The sequence below is a fragment of the Myotis davidii genome, unplaced genomic scaffold (assembly GCF_000327345.1).
Source record: "Myotis davidii unplaced genomic scaffold, ASM32734v1 scaffold272, whole genome shotgun sequence".
NCBI classification, from domain to species: Eukaryota; Metazoa; Chordata; class Mammalia; order Chiroptera; family Vespertilionidae; genus Myotis; species Myotis davidii.
Genome location: NW_006283634.1, coordinates 95,463 through 108,350, shown reverse-complemented (window position 1 = coordinate 108,350; position 12,888 = coordinate 95,463). Strand labels below are relative to the sequence as shown.

Here is a 12,888-nt window from a genome sequence, read left to right as displayed (position 1 = left end):
ATTTTCATTTCTAGTAAAGTCTCTCACTTCCAAATTTAAGGGAGATCGTTTTCCTGGTCTGTCAGTTCAAGGGAACAATAAATAAAGTAGAAAAGGAAGAGTTCTTTTGCATATTCTGTGTGAGAACGGAACCATTATATTTGCGGAGGTGCGGACGCAGAGCCTCCGGCCACGGCTCCTCTATTCTTGTCCAAACCCCTCGGTCTCTTCTATGGCAAAAAGCAGCTTTTCCTTCAGTTGCTCGTAACTCTTATACGGTGGCAGGTCCAAGCGATTGAAACTGAACAGAGAGAACCAGATTATTCAGTCAAGTGAGCCGAGGGTAGGTCTAGCACAGTGTCCTTGAAGCACATTAGGAAAGGACAGGGTGGCCAAGTGTACGACATAGACCTCATGTATTAACACAGACACCGTCTGACAGTGGTCTGTTCCCTTCCAGTCCACACAGGCTGGCCCTGCAGTGGCCCTGCCTGCGTTTCCGCCCCCTCCACCCTCTGCCCTGCTCCACTCCCAAGTCACCTCATGTTTGCAGTTGCTTACGTCAGGGTTTGCAAACAGCCCTTGTACAAAACATGTGCTTCCTGCGTCTCCACAGCCCACTGTCCATCAAACTGGCAAGGCCCTGCGAGGGTCCTGCCCGGGCCGCTGTCGCCGCTGTCACCGCCTCCCTAGCACTGCTGCCTGGCTGTTGTCTGTGCGCCTTTCCCAGGAGCGGACAGGAGCGGGAGGAGGAGCCCGTCGGCCTGTGTGTGGGCAGTGGCTGCTCGCCCGCGGGCTCAGGCAGGGCCATGCTTCCCAGGCGCTCAGCCAGGAGCCACGCTGTGCTCTCTGCAGGGCGCTGCGTCCTGGTCTGTTCTCAAAACGGAACTCCGCCTATGCTAATGAATCAGCAATGCTAATGGGTCTTACATGTAAAAAAGCAAAACACTGGCTTCCACCTTCCATTTAGGATTCAACTTACCACGTATGGCTTCTTGGTAACCAGGTGTCTTTCCCAACTTTTTCAATGCAAAACTTTTGAGGCCCGTTACTTCCTAAACCAGAAAAATAAGACAAAATTTATCTGGTCCTTCAAACCTTTCGGTGTTGCAACTAGTTACCTAACAGAACATGTCACGTGGTCACGCGGGTGATGGAGCAAGCGTCACATCTACACAAAGACCAGGATCTGGAGGCCTGCTCCCTCCCCCGCCTGCGCACGCCCTGTGACAGGCCCTGTGACAGCGCCCACAGGCGGCACTCACCCATGAGCTCGGCGAAGCCCCCCAGGGGCAGGCGGCAGGTCCCCGTGACGAACTGCAGCAGGCGCATCCTCACCTCATTGTCCGTCTCCTTCACAAACTAACAGGTCAAAGTTAATGTAAAGTAAATTCCAGATTACCTTCAGTAATGAACGTAGTAGATCCTTAAAAATTATTCCCGAATTTCTTGCAGAAAATTAAGAGTGAACTTCAAGCCCAGCCCGGCACTCAGTGGCTGAGTGTGGACCCGTAACTAGGAGGTCATGGTTTGGTTCCTGGTCAGGGCACATCCCTGATTGCAGGCCCAGTGTGGGGTGTGCAGAAGGCAGCCGATCTGTGATTCTCTCATGGATGTTTCTCTCCCTCTCCCTTCCTCTCTGAAATCAATAAAAATATATTTCAAAGTATTTTTAAAAAATGAACTCCAAGAATAAGAAAATTTAACTCAAGTTGGTTCAAAAGATAAGTGATTGCCGAAACCGGTTTGGCTCAGTGGATAGAGCGTCAGCCTGCGGACTGAAAGGTCCCAGGTTCGATTCCGGTCAAGGGCATGTACCTGGGTTGCGGGCACATCCCCAATAGGAGATGTGCAAGAGGCAGCTGTTTGATGTTTCTCTCTCATCGATGTTTCTAACTCTCTATTTCTCTCCCTTCCTCTCTGTAAAAATCCAATAAAATATATTTAAAAAAAAAAGTGATAAAAGTGGTTGCAGCATTTACCACTTATTAGGGCTGGCGCTGTGCTAGCAACACTACAGAGACGTGGAAGCTTAGAAACACCATCGCGGGACCCAGGTTTATCCCCCTCTGGAGGGGAGGTCCTGCCGCACAGCGCCATGTGTTTCTGGGGAGCGCGGCCCTCAATACTGGGAGCGGGTCCTCGCGTTAGCATCTCCACTGCACTCGCCAGACAAGGCCCAGGGGCAGAATGATGTGTCCTCCTCCAACACCAGGAAGGGGCAGGAGTAACCTCTGAACCACGGCCCTGCCGGTTCAGGACCACTTCCCAACACCGATCCCCTTTGTCCTTCAGACTGGGAAACCCAGAGTGTTCGAGTTTACCAACCACAGAGCAGCAAGGTACGGCCGCCCCTCTGAGCTGGTCTCACCAGAGGTGGGAGCAGACACCTGTCAATCCAGCCACTGTGTGGCCGTGCACAGCTGTGTGGCCGACATACTCATCAGACAAGGAACCGCTGTGGGCAGCTCTGGCGTAAACCTCGCACTGTCCCCGACACCAGCCCCATCCAGGAAACAGTCACGGGGCCTTAGGAAGCCTGGGCTCAGCTCCTCAGGCCTAGACGACAGGCGCAAACCAACGGCTGGAATGAGCCTGAGGGATGACCAAGGCTGCCTGGCGCTCAGGGCAAGGGTCACAGGGGGCAAGGGCAGTCGCCCCCTCAGCCTCAGCTGCCTGCTCCCATCCCCCGAGGCTCCTCTGCAGGAGGGTCCTTTGAGCCAAACACTACCATCCTCCCCCCAGGCTCTGCACACTGTCTCCAGTGTACCTGTCCCGCTGCACTGAGGAGCTGCTCCAGGCAGAGCGCTGAGAATGGGCAAGTTAATTTGCTCAGCCCCCTCCCCACACTCTCAGGGTCACCTCTGCGGAGTGTGCCAATCACGCTGCAACAAATGCTCTGGGAGGTGCCATTGTGCACGTAAAAATGTATCTTTAAGATCAATTTCTACAAGTGTCCATGTCTGCAAAGTATTAAGCAGTAAACACGTGACCCCAAGCCCTTAGGACAGTCTTTCTCTAGTAACACAAGCACCGGGGCCGGAGCAGGACAGCAGCCCAGTCTGGGGCTCGGTGAAGTCTGTCCCGGTGCCGACGCTTTATATTTTGAAATACACACAAAACAAAAGTCTATTCAAGATCAGGATGTGGGACGTGGATGCCCGAGAAGAGGGGAGAGCCCCCTGCCCTGTGGGCGCTCTAACTCTGAGCACACGGTCACCTCGTGTCACCTAAGTGTCCCCAGACTGTCTCATAACCACCTCCTCCTGCGCCCACAGAACCTGGAAGAGACTGAAGTCTGACGGGCTCCAGCACCGTCACAGAGACTCGGGGCCTGTGACTCACTCATTCTCACCCAGGACACAGCCAGCTTGACCGCATGGTCGCACTGGTCACGTCTGAAGCCAGCTGCAGTTAAACCAGTTTCACTAGAATGCACCCCGAGGACCGTTTTAGAAAGATAAGCAGTCACCTGCCAAAACCAGACGATCTGCTTGCTGTTGCGGGTGTAGTGCCGGTACACGGTGTTCCTCTGCCAGTCGGACAGGTCCACCTCCTGCATGCCACACAGCATCACCTGGGGGCGAGGCTCCGTCAGGCCACCGACACGCCGCAGCCTCGCAGCCTTTTATCCGGCAGCGTCTGCACGAGCTTGGCCGTGCTGACTGAGCCAGAGCAACTTCAAGAAAACAGTCAGCTATGCTGCAAGGGCACCTCCACTACTGTCAACGCCCTAAATGAGGGGCCCAAGTTATTGATGAGTTTCAAACAAATTTCTGCTTTCTTAAAATTTATGCTCTTATTTCCTTAAAAACACACTGTTATTCATTTATGCAGGCAAGAGCCGGCAGACAGGAAGCAAGAGGGTGCTAGGGCTGGGAAGCGTGAGTACGGAGGTGTTTAATGGGCACTGGTTTTTCAGGATGGAAGTTCTGGCCTTCTGCTGTGTATACTGTGAGCATGTGAACACTGACCAGTGGCCGAGATGGCAAGTCTGAGTTATGTGCTGGCAGGCTTCGAACAAGTCTAAGTGCAGCTGAGGCCGCTAGGAACTCATGACTTTAAAATCGGAGCCTTGGGCCCTCCCGCAGACCTTTCTTCCCCAGCTCGAGGCCCGTCAGTGGGCGGGAAGGAGAGCCGAGGCTCCGTCTGTCAGTCACTTCTGGCGAGGGGGGCTGAAAGGGTCCGCGGGTCAAAGGTGAGGGCTGGGTGCGAGCCTCAGCTGTGTCCCTAACCCTTGCTGGGTCTTGGACGAGACATCATCACTTCCTTCCTGTGCAAAGCATTGGCCGAGATGAACTCGACACGTCTCCGCTGGTTGAGATTCAATAGTTCTTTTTTGGGGCAAGTGGGACTGTTTCCTCCTTGCTCTCGGTGCGGCCATTTAGGGAGGATCTAGAGGGGACCACGCCGGAGACTGGCTTTGGGTAGGAGACCCGTGACTAGAGGAATGAAATCACCCTCTTCAGGCACCAGGCTCCGAGATGTGGTGTCGTCCCTGAACGTATGTGGCCGTCCAAGCAGGCTGTACTGCTTGTTCTTTACGGCTGGGCTCATCTCGCCCAGAACTACTCCTTACCCAGGGAGACAGTAAACAAACAGCTGGCCTCTGGGTGTGCCATGCAGAGAGCAGAAGGGGCGCCTCTTTCAAATAGGATGTGTCAGGACCAGCTCACAAAAAGGGCCTTTGGGACAGTGACTGAAGGAGGCCTCAGTATCTGAGGGCAGCAGTCCAGCAACAAAGAGAATACACACGGGCCTCCGCCTCTTTAAGGAAGAGCAAAGAACCGTGGGAACATACGTGATTGGAAAAGTTACTCTGACAGAAGTCTGGTATGCAGCTGATAGAGGAATGCCTACAGCCCTCGCCACTTTGGCTCAGTGGAGAGAGCACTGGTCTGCGCACTGAAGGGTCTCAGGTTCGATTCCAGTCAAGGGCACATGCCTGGGTTGCAGGCTCCAGGCAGCCAACTAATGATTCTCTCTCATCATTGATGTTTCTAGGTATCTCTCCCTCTCTGAAATCAGTAAAAATAAAATCTGATCACTCCCTGCTACACCAGGCCTTCAGGAGGCCCCCCCCACCCCCCCGCCCCAAGGCTTTTTTGCCCTCTCGGCTTGGAGAGCGGGAGACCCTGGCAGGGCCGCCTGCGGGGGAGACAGGTCCGGCTGTGCCGCAGCATCCAGAACCTGTGGACGTGCTTCTGTGGAAGCCAAGACCCTTCCCGTTCCCAGGACACAATCCCGGAGCCTCACCTCCAGCTCCTTCTCATCGAAGTACTGCAGCCACTGCAGGGGCACCACCTCGTTGAAGCCGTCCAGGAAGGCCTGCGTCTGCTCCTGCACGCCACGCGAGAAGCGCCACTCAGTCATCAGCCTGCGGAGAGACGGGTCAGACGGGCCGCAGTGTGGGGAGCGGCTTAGAACACCAGCACTTCTACAGCCTCCACACACGTGTACGTGCACAGTTTTTGAGTAACACGTCCACGCCTTGAGGACACCAAGACCAGCACATTGCAGCTGTAAAGGGTGCTTTTCAGGCGGCATGAGCGTGGAGGTGGGGGTGGGATGGGGGGATACAAGGTGTGGCCACCAGAGGGCCCCTCCTGACTCGGCCCTCCACAGAGACAGCAGGCCACGTGCTGGGACAGACCGTGGGTCCCTGTTAGAGCCCCACGCTGATTTCCTGGAGAACCTGGGGGTTTCCTAACATCCAGAGGAGAAAGCATGGAGGAGGAACAGAGCGCTGGAGGAGACAGGGAGCTGTGGAGGGCGGCAAGAGGAGGCACACTGGCCAGGGCGGGAAGCAGCACCGTGGCCCCCGCTTCTCACCTCCCCTGCTGCTGGAGGAGGGCTGACTCGTTTCCAAGGCAACCTTTCAGCTGCCTCCAAACTTCCCTTCCTCTGTGACTAGGCCCTCAACTCTGCCCAGCTGCACCCACGGGGCTCCGACTGCTCTTCTCGGAGTGACGATGCTCCAAGGCCCAGCACAGGGACAGCAGTCGCCTCAGGGGACACCCGCTCAGAGGAAGTGAGGCTGTGAGTGACCTGGGACAGGCACTGGGATAGGAGGAGGGGCACAGGACCTTAATGACCGCAGGGTAAGAAGAGAGCCCACGGCATGTCTGTTCCAGTCCTGGACCAGGAACTCCCTGGGGAACGCTCCCCTGGGGGACAGAGCGGCAGGGCTGGACTTGCGCCTATGCGCTGGTCTGCAGGGGCCCGAGCTAGACCTGATTGGAGTGACACCGAGGACTGCAGCGTGGACAACTGTGATTTCCCTCGCGGTCAGAAAGCGACACAGCCTGGCTAGGGGCTCAGTTAATTGAGCATCGCCCCATGCACCACAAGGCTGCGGGTTCGGTCCTGGTCTGGGCACATGTGCAGGTCGTGATTTTGATCCCATCGGGGCACATACAGGAAGCAGTCAGTCAATGTTTCTCTCTCCCTCCCCCTTTCTCTCTCAAATTAATAAAAACATTCCTCGGGTGAGGATTAAAAAAAAAAAAGTGAGTGAATCCAGCTCTCCAGAGGTGGAAAAAGCAAGCTACAGAATAATGTATACTCTAGGATCCTATTTTGGAAACAATTATAAAAAGCAAAAATGGCCTGGCAGGCGTGGCTCAGTGGTCAACCTATGAACCAGGAGGTCAGGGTTTGATTCCCGGTCAGGGCACATGCCCGGGTTGTGGATTCCATCCCCAGGGGGGGATGTGCAGAAGGCAGTGATCCATGATTCTCTCTCATCACTGAAGTGTCTATCTCTCCCTTTCTCTCTGAAATCAATACAAATAAAAATATATAAGAAGAAAAAGCAAACACGAAAGATCTCAAAGGAGGAGCAAGGAGGAGACCGAGAACCCAAGTCCGGAAGGAGGGCCCGGGCCAGGACTAGAAACAGGCCCAGGCGGCGGTGGGAGGGCAGGTAAGAAAAGCGCTGGTCGTGGGCCAGGAGCCCATCGGCCTGTGCGCTGCTTTTGTACAGCGTGTGAGCTCAACAGTCTTTGCATTTTTAATTTAAAAAATGGTGAAAATTTGAAAAGAATAATAGTCCATGATCTGAAACCCGATGAAAGCCAGCTGTTGAGCGCACTTGGCGCCTCCTGCCTCCTGTCCGGCTGCCTGGGCTCCCGCGGGGCCCTGTGGCGAGCGGGCTGTGTGGGCTCAGCCTGAAGAGTCGGGGCCGGTTGTTCCCTGGAAGAGTCTGCGTTCACCTGGCTGCAAACGGAACCGTTTCTGGGGCTCAGCAAGGACTCGCACAGAACAAGGGGGGCGGGAGCTGATGCCCCGAGAGCAGCTGGAAGGAAGACGCTGGGACAGAAGCTGTGGTGGGACTCGGCACAGGGGAGGGAGGGCAGCACCACTGAGAGCAAGTGGCGCAGGGGGAGCTGTGGGGTCAGAGTTCAAGAGGACAGCCTGAAACGGCGTGGGAGCACCTGACAGAGCACGAGAGAGCAGGTGAGATGCCCGGGAGATGAGCCCTGCTGGTCAGTCAGGGCGGACACGTCACCCCCACAAAGCCTCGCCCTCCTGTGGGGAAGGCGGAGGCCATGGGCTGAGCACTGACTGGCAGGGGCACAGCCAGGGGCCAGGGGGAGGGACACAGGAGGCGGGAGTGACTGCAGGGCGGGAACTCGTGCTGCTGGGCGCCTGCGGTGCCACGGAGAGAGGGAAGGGAAGGAAAACGCGGGTGACTGGGTGCTCCCCGAGGAGCCGGGGGCGGCGCAGACAGGCTAGTGCCAGTGCGGTCGGGTGCTGTGGGGGCCTCACCCGATGTACTCGTCCTTGTTGTCCTCAGTCACCAGGATGCTGGCCCCTCCCAGCTTCAGGTCGTGCGAGGTCACTTTTCCCAAGATCTCCATGTCCACGGAAAAGTACATTTCCAAGCCACATTCTTCGATGTTGTTGTCTCTGGTGGTAGAAACACACACACTCTGACTAACAAGACGGACAAACTGGTCTCCAGACAGGCCTTGAGGAGAGAGCCCTTCCGACCTTATCCAGATGAGGGAGTTGTAGAACTCGGGGTCAATGGACTCCAAATCCTTGATCGTCAGCTTCTTACTGAGCATGCGCTTGTAGAAGGGCAAGGAGAAGCCAGTGTCGATAAACTTTCCGTGGAAAAGCGCCTGCCGAGAACACAAAGCGTTGATTTGAAGGTTTACAAACGGCTTTCTCACTGAGAAGCACCCAGGAACCGGGGTCCCGAGGCTGCACCTGCTCAGCTGCTGCCTCCCGTCCTGTGAGAGTCAGAGGGGGACCAGGGCTCCCGCCCCCACTAACGCACTTTCTAAGCCGGGGCGCCCCGCACGTCCTGCCTTCCCTGCTCGGCGCCCCTGCACCTGGCTGTGGCCCCAGCTGTCTGTACCCGACCCAGGCCCTGCGGGTCCCAGCACCACAGGGGGAGCTTCCCAAGCCTGGCTCTCGGCCCTTCCAGGGACTTGAACTCAGTGACGCGATCAGCACCTGCCAGGACTGCTGTGGTCCTGGCTCCCGCGGTTCCTGAGTCATCCTGGTGCACCCTGCCCGCACAGGGCTCAGAACCTATGGCAGTCACAGCAGGACCTCTGCCCGGAGCCATAAGCCCCAGGACTGCAGCCTTCTCTCACCTTAGTTAGACACCACACCTCCAAACCCACGCCTGGGAAGCCCAGCTCTCAGCCTCCAGCCTGTGGCCGGCGAGGAACAGGCCAGAATGGTGCGGGGCCACACACAGCGCCTGCCTGGAGCTGCCTCGCACGGGGCCGGCGGTGGCTCTGCTGCCTGGGATCAGCCTCAGAGGGTGCCAGGGTCCCCACAGCTCACGCCCAGCTCCGCAAGGCTCCTCTGCGCCCACAAGCCCCCTAGGTCTCTCCTCTCTCTGCACCATCAGCAGCAGCGGAGGGATGCTGACACCCTCATTCTTGACCCCACATCAGCTCTGTCACTGCCCGCCTCTCTGACCCTCGCAGCAAACTTCCTCACCCCTGTCTGCTCTCATGCCCTGCTCAGACCTGCCGTGCGGCAGGGGACAGTCCTCCCGCTCCCTGTTCCCTGGGCACCAGTCCTACTGCACTTGGCCCCTCCTCCTCGGCGCTTCCCTGGCTCCTTCTCAGGTCCTCGGGCTTCCCATTGGCCACACCCGCTCCCTGGATGTGCACGCAGCCTCCCCTCCTGCCCCTCCCTGCCATCGGCCTGCCGCTACCCGTTCACCCCTGGAGGTCCACCGGTGTCTGACACCCAGCAGACCAACCCGCATCTGATGCCCCAGCTCCCAGGCTTACTCTTGCCAGGACCCAGTACCCTTAGGAAGACGACTGCAAGGGGACACATGGCCTCACTCGACGCCCTCCCTCCCATCCACAGGCCACTCGGCCTCCCTGCCCCGCACTGCCCACTTCGCCTGGTGCCCCGCCTCCCCAACCATAGGCTCCCACCACACCCACAGCGCTGGGTGCCAGCCAGGCCACCAGCTGGGCCACGGGGGTCAGAACTGCACTCCGCAGCCCTGCCCTGTGGCTCCCCCTGCCCCGAAGTTCGTGCTACAAGTTGTGCTCGGATGAGCAGACACAACCAAGGACAGCACATGCCATTTGCTGCCTCTGAAGCAGCGTTTCAGCGACGGAGTCGGCGCAGGCTCACCATGGCGATGAAGCGGCCGATGAAGCAGAAGTAGGAGAGGTGGTCCGGGTTGATGGTGGACGCGGGGTTGATCTGCAGGCAGTAGTTGTTCTTGCCCGCGTACTCGAACAAGCAGTACATGGGGTTCAGGACTTCGTGGGAGAGCAAGAAAAACCATTCCCTAGGGGAGACAAGGGGAGTCCTTGCCAGCGTCCACACGCACGAGGGCTCGAACACACCACACACGCACAGTGCTGCCAGCGGCTGGAGCACAGGGCCCTGCGCCACCTGCACGCTCCTTGTCTGCAGGCCGTCCAGCTCCGCCTCCGCAGAGCCCGCGTTCCCTCGGTCCCGCTCCGCAGCCTGTAGGTTCCTCGCCAGGAAGGCCCCTCCGTGACCCTCACTCACAGATAACGGAGGGCGGGACATACTGCTGTGGCACTGAGGCACTGAGACGCTGCCTGGCTGCTGTGGGACACTTAGTTTACCGCCAATGCATTGAAAATGGAACTAAAATTAAAAGGCAAAATCTTTAAATGTGATAAACATTCTCTAATTTATTACCTTCTGTTTTGCCTCATTTATAAAAGTCTAATAGGTGAAATGCAGCTACATAAAAGATTAATAACTTATATGACAAAGCAAGCTCAATTTCTTCTAAAGCAGCTCCAACCGCAGTGGCTGGTGAGTGGGCAAGGGGGCTACAACCCCCCTCCCCCCCACTGTATCCCTCATCAAAGTTTTATCAGTTTAAAGAACAATGATTTCTGGGCATATAATCAGTCCTATAACAGGCAGAGCGGGCATGGGAGTGAGTGCCCACTATAGTTCCCGCAGCACCTCTGATTCAGCCAATCGATACGTGATGACGTCAAATATTGAGTCTAGTGCTTTTAAAAAAGAAGCCAGAAATCTTGATTCTTAAGCATAATCTAGTAATTTTCTTTAATGCTGTCAAGTAATTTTAAAAGTTTAAAATAAAAATGGGGCTACCCCGATGCAGGCTAGACCCAGCCTGGCAGCCCGTTTACCAATGTTTTTAGGACAGAGAAGGAGCCACAGACGAAATCAGCTCAGAAGTGATAGGAGCCCATTCCTGAAGCTAAATCCAGTCCCTCACCAACTGCGCCCAGCGACTTCCCGCTGCACCAGGAGGGGCCAAGCTGAGAAGGGCTCGGCCCCAGAACCGAGCAGCCAGGTCCCGGCTGCTGTGCGTCACTGTCGGCAAACACAGCTCGGGAGAACAGGGCCTCCACCAGGAGGGCTGGCCCCTGCAGCTGGCCTGGCTGGACAGCAGGGAAGAGGGAGACTAGCGAGAGCGGGCAAACAGCACACCCTCCTCCCGCCCAACAACTGAGGACACACAGGGGCTGAAAGCCACGAGCAGCAGACCAGCCAGCGGAGCCCAGAGAAGGAAATCACAGCAGAGGAGGCAGCAGGCAGCGCTGCGCACGGCGCGGACACAGGTGGGAACACCAAGCACATGGAAAAGCACAGGAGAAAGCCCGAGACCAGAGGAGACGCCACACGCCCAGGACACAGGGACAGAAAGAAGGTTCAAGCACGTAATGGAGAAAACGTCCCTGACAGGAAGGAAGACCTGCCTGTGCTCCTGAGCCGTCTCTATAAAACCGAGACAGTGACATCACTGAACCCCAAGGACAAGGACGAACGTTTCCGCAGAGGGCCCGTGCTGGCAGCCCTCACCTCCGCACCAGAGGACAGGAGGCACGTGCACATGACCTTCGTGCGAGAAAGCCACCTCTGGCCAGGCTGCCATTTGTGTACCAGAGCAACAGAAGACACATCCTGAAAACCGCAGGCCTCAACCACCCTGTGAATTCCGAATAAGCCAAAGCAACACACCAGTCAAAACAAGGAATCAGGGAATAAGAAAAGCATGTACAGAGGGACGGACTACACGCAGTAACGCTGTCAAATGTAAAACTAAACCAACCGAGTTGCGGTGAAGAAGGCTCAGACACTGCCACGCAGTCGGGCCCTTTAAAAACCGCCCCCCCCGTGTCATTTCTGAGCCGCGCCTTCCTTTTCCGTGTCTGAGCGTTTCTGACATTGGGAAACACAACAGACATAACACAGACACTTATTGTGATAGGCAGTGTTTCTTTTCCGAAAAACCTTAATGAGAAAATAGGCTAATTCAACCAAAGCTGATGCCCCCCTCTCTAACTACCTGCCCCCCCGCCCCGGGCACCCAGGCCCATCTCCTGCTGTGGCTGGTGGTCCTGGCCCCGTGGACTTGCGGTCAGAAAGAGAGCTGTTTTTATGAGAGCAAGTTTAATTCTTTGGAAAGACTTAATGGAAGTATTTGCTAAAAACTAAATCACTGTCAAATTAGGTGCACAAAGCAATCGAGGGAAAAGCACTGACAGGATGGCCCAGTCACAGCTTCCCAGTGTCTACTGTTCACAGTATGTTGAGTGAATGTGGACAGCTGAATGCTCAGCAGGACTCAGACTGGATTAGCAACACAAACCAACAGACCGCTACAACAGTGAGCGCTATGGAACAGCCTTGCACGCTGACCTGTGAGTCATGGCACATGTGCGGGAGGGAGCGTGGGCAGGGCAGTGCCACAGGAGAGGATCGGCTCCACCGGGACGAGGAGAGATGTCCACGAGGTAAGCACAGCAGACACAGGTACACATGCAGGCACAGCGTACACGTGTGCGGAGAAACCAGGAGGCAACAGGAGCAACAGCAGTGGTTACTGCCAGAACTGCGCACACATTTCATTTTGATTTCTAAAAATGCTGGATTGCTATTAAAAACACATCTTTTCAAGAACACGCCCCTTGCATAAGTGCAGACACACTATCTAAAAGCAGACGCCTTAGCTTACCTTGCTAAACCACCATAATCAAGTCCCTCCTCTCCTCTAAATATTACGTAGAGTCGCCTCCTCAGGTCATAGGGTTTTAATGCCATAATCTAAAAAGAAGCAGGGACATTTAAACACAAATATGTAGCACAAGTTGCTTCTATAAACAATTCAATGTAATTTCCTCTGTATTTTCAAAATCACACCCTTCCTTATGTCACCCAGCAATGCCCTGCGCTCAGCTCTCCCCTCGGGGTCCCCTCCCCCACGCGCTGAGCGTGCTCTACCCGGGGTCAGAGCCAGGAGAGGAACAGCCTGACCAAGAGCACCTGGAGGCTGGAGACCATTCCTCCCTCACATCCTGCCAGCCCCACCCAGGCCTGGAGGAGGGGCGGAGCCACGGAGGGAGAAGCTGAGCCCTGCTCCCTCCAGCGCCCACTCCCTTCCCAGGAAGGCTCTGCTGGAGC

General features: G+C 56.2%; 1 protein-coding gene across 1 annotated transcript in view; it reads right to left on the bottom strand.

The window, feature by feature from the left end:
• Positions 1-116: 116 nt before the first annotated feature.
• Positions 117-12,888, bottom strand: part of WWP1 (WW domain containing E3 ubiquitin protein ligase 1) — a 63,195-nt gene continuing 50,423 nt past the window's right edge. The window contains exons 18-25 of the mRNA XM_015565623.1: positions 9,601-9,760; positions 7,975-8,108; positions 7,750-7,890; positions 5,236-5,356; positions 3,452-3,556; positions 1,245-1,341; positions 962-1,034; positions 117-280 (exon numbers count right to left, since the gene is read on the bottom strand). Coding sequence (XP_015421109.1) covers positions 181-280; positions 962-1,034; positions 1,245-1,341; positions 3,452-3,556; positions 5,236-5,356; positions 7,750-7,890; positions 7,975-8,108; positions 9,601-9,760 — 931 coding nt within the window. The 3' untranslated portion in view covers positions 117-180. The remainder of the gene's footprint in view (positions 281-961; positions 1,035-1,244; positions 1,342-3,451; positions 3,557-5,235; positions 5,357-7,749; positions 7,891-7,974; positions 8,109-9,600; positions 9,761-12,888) is intronic.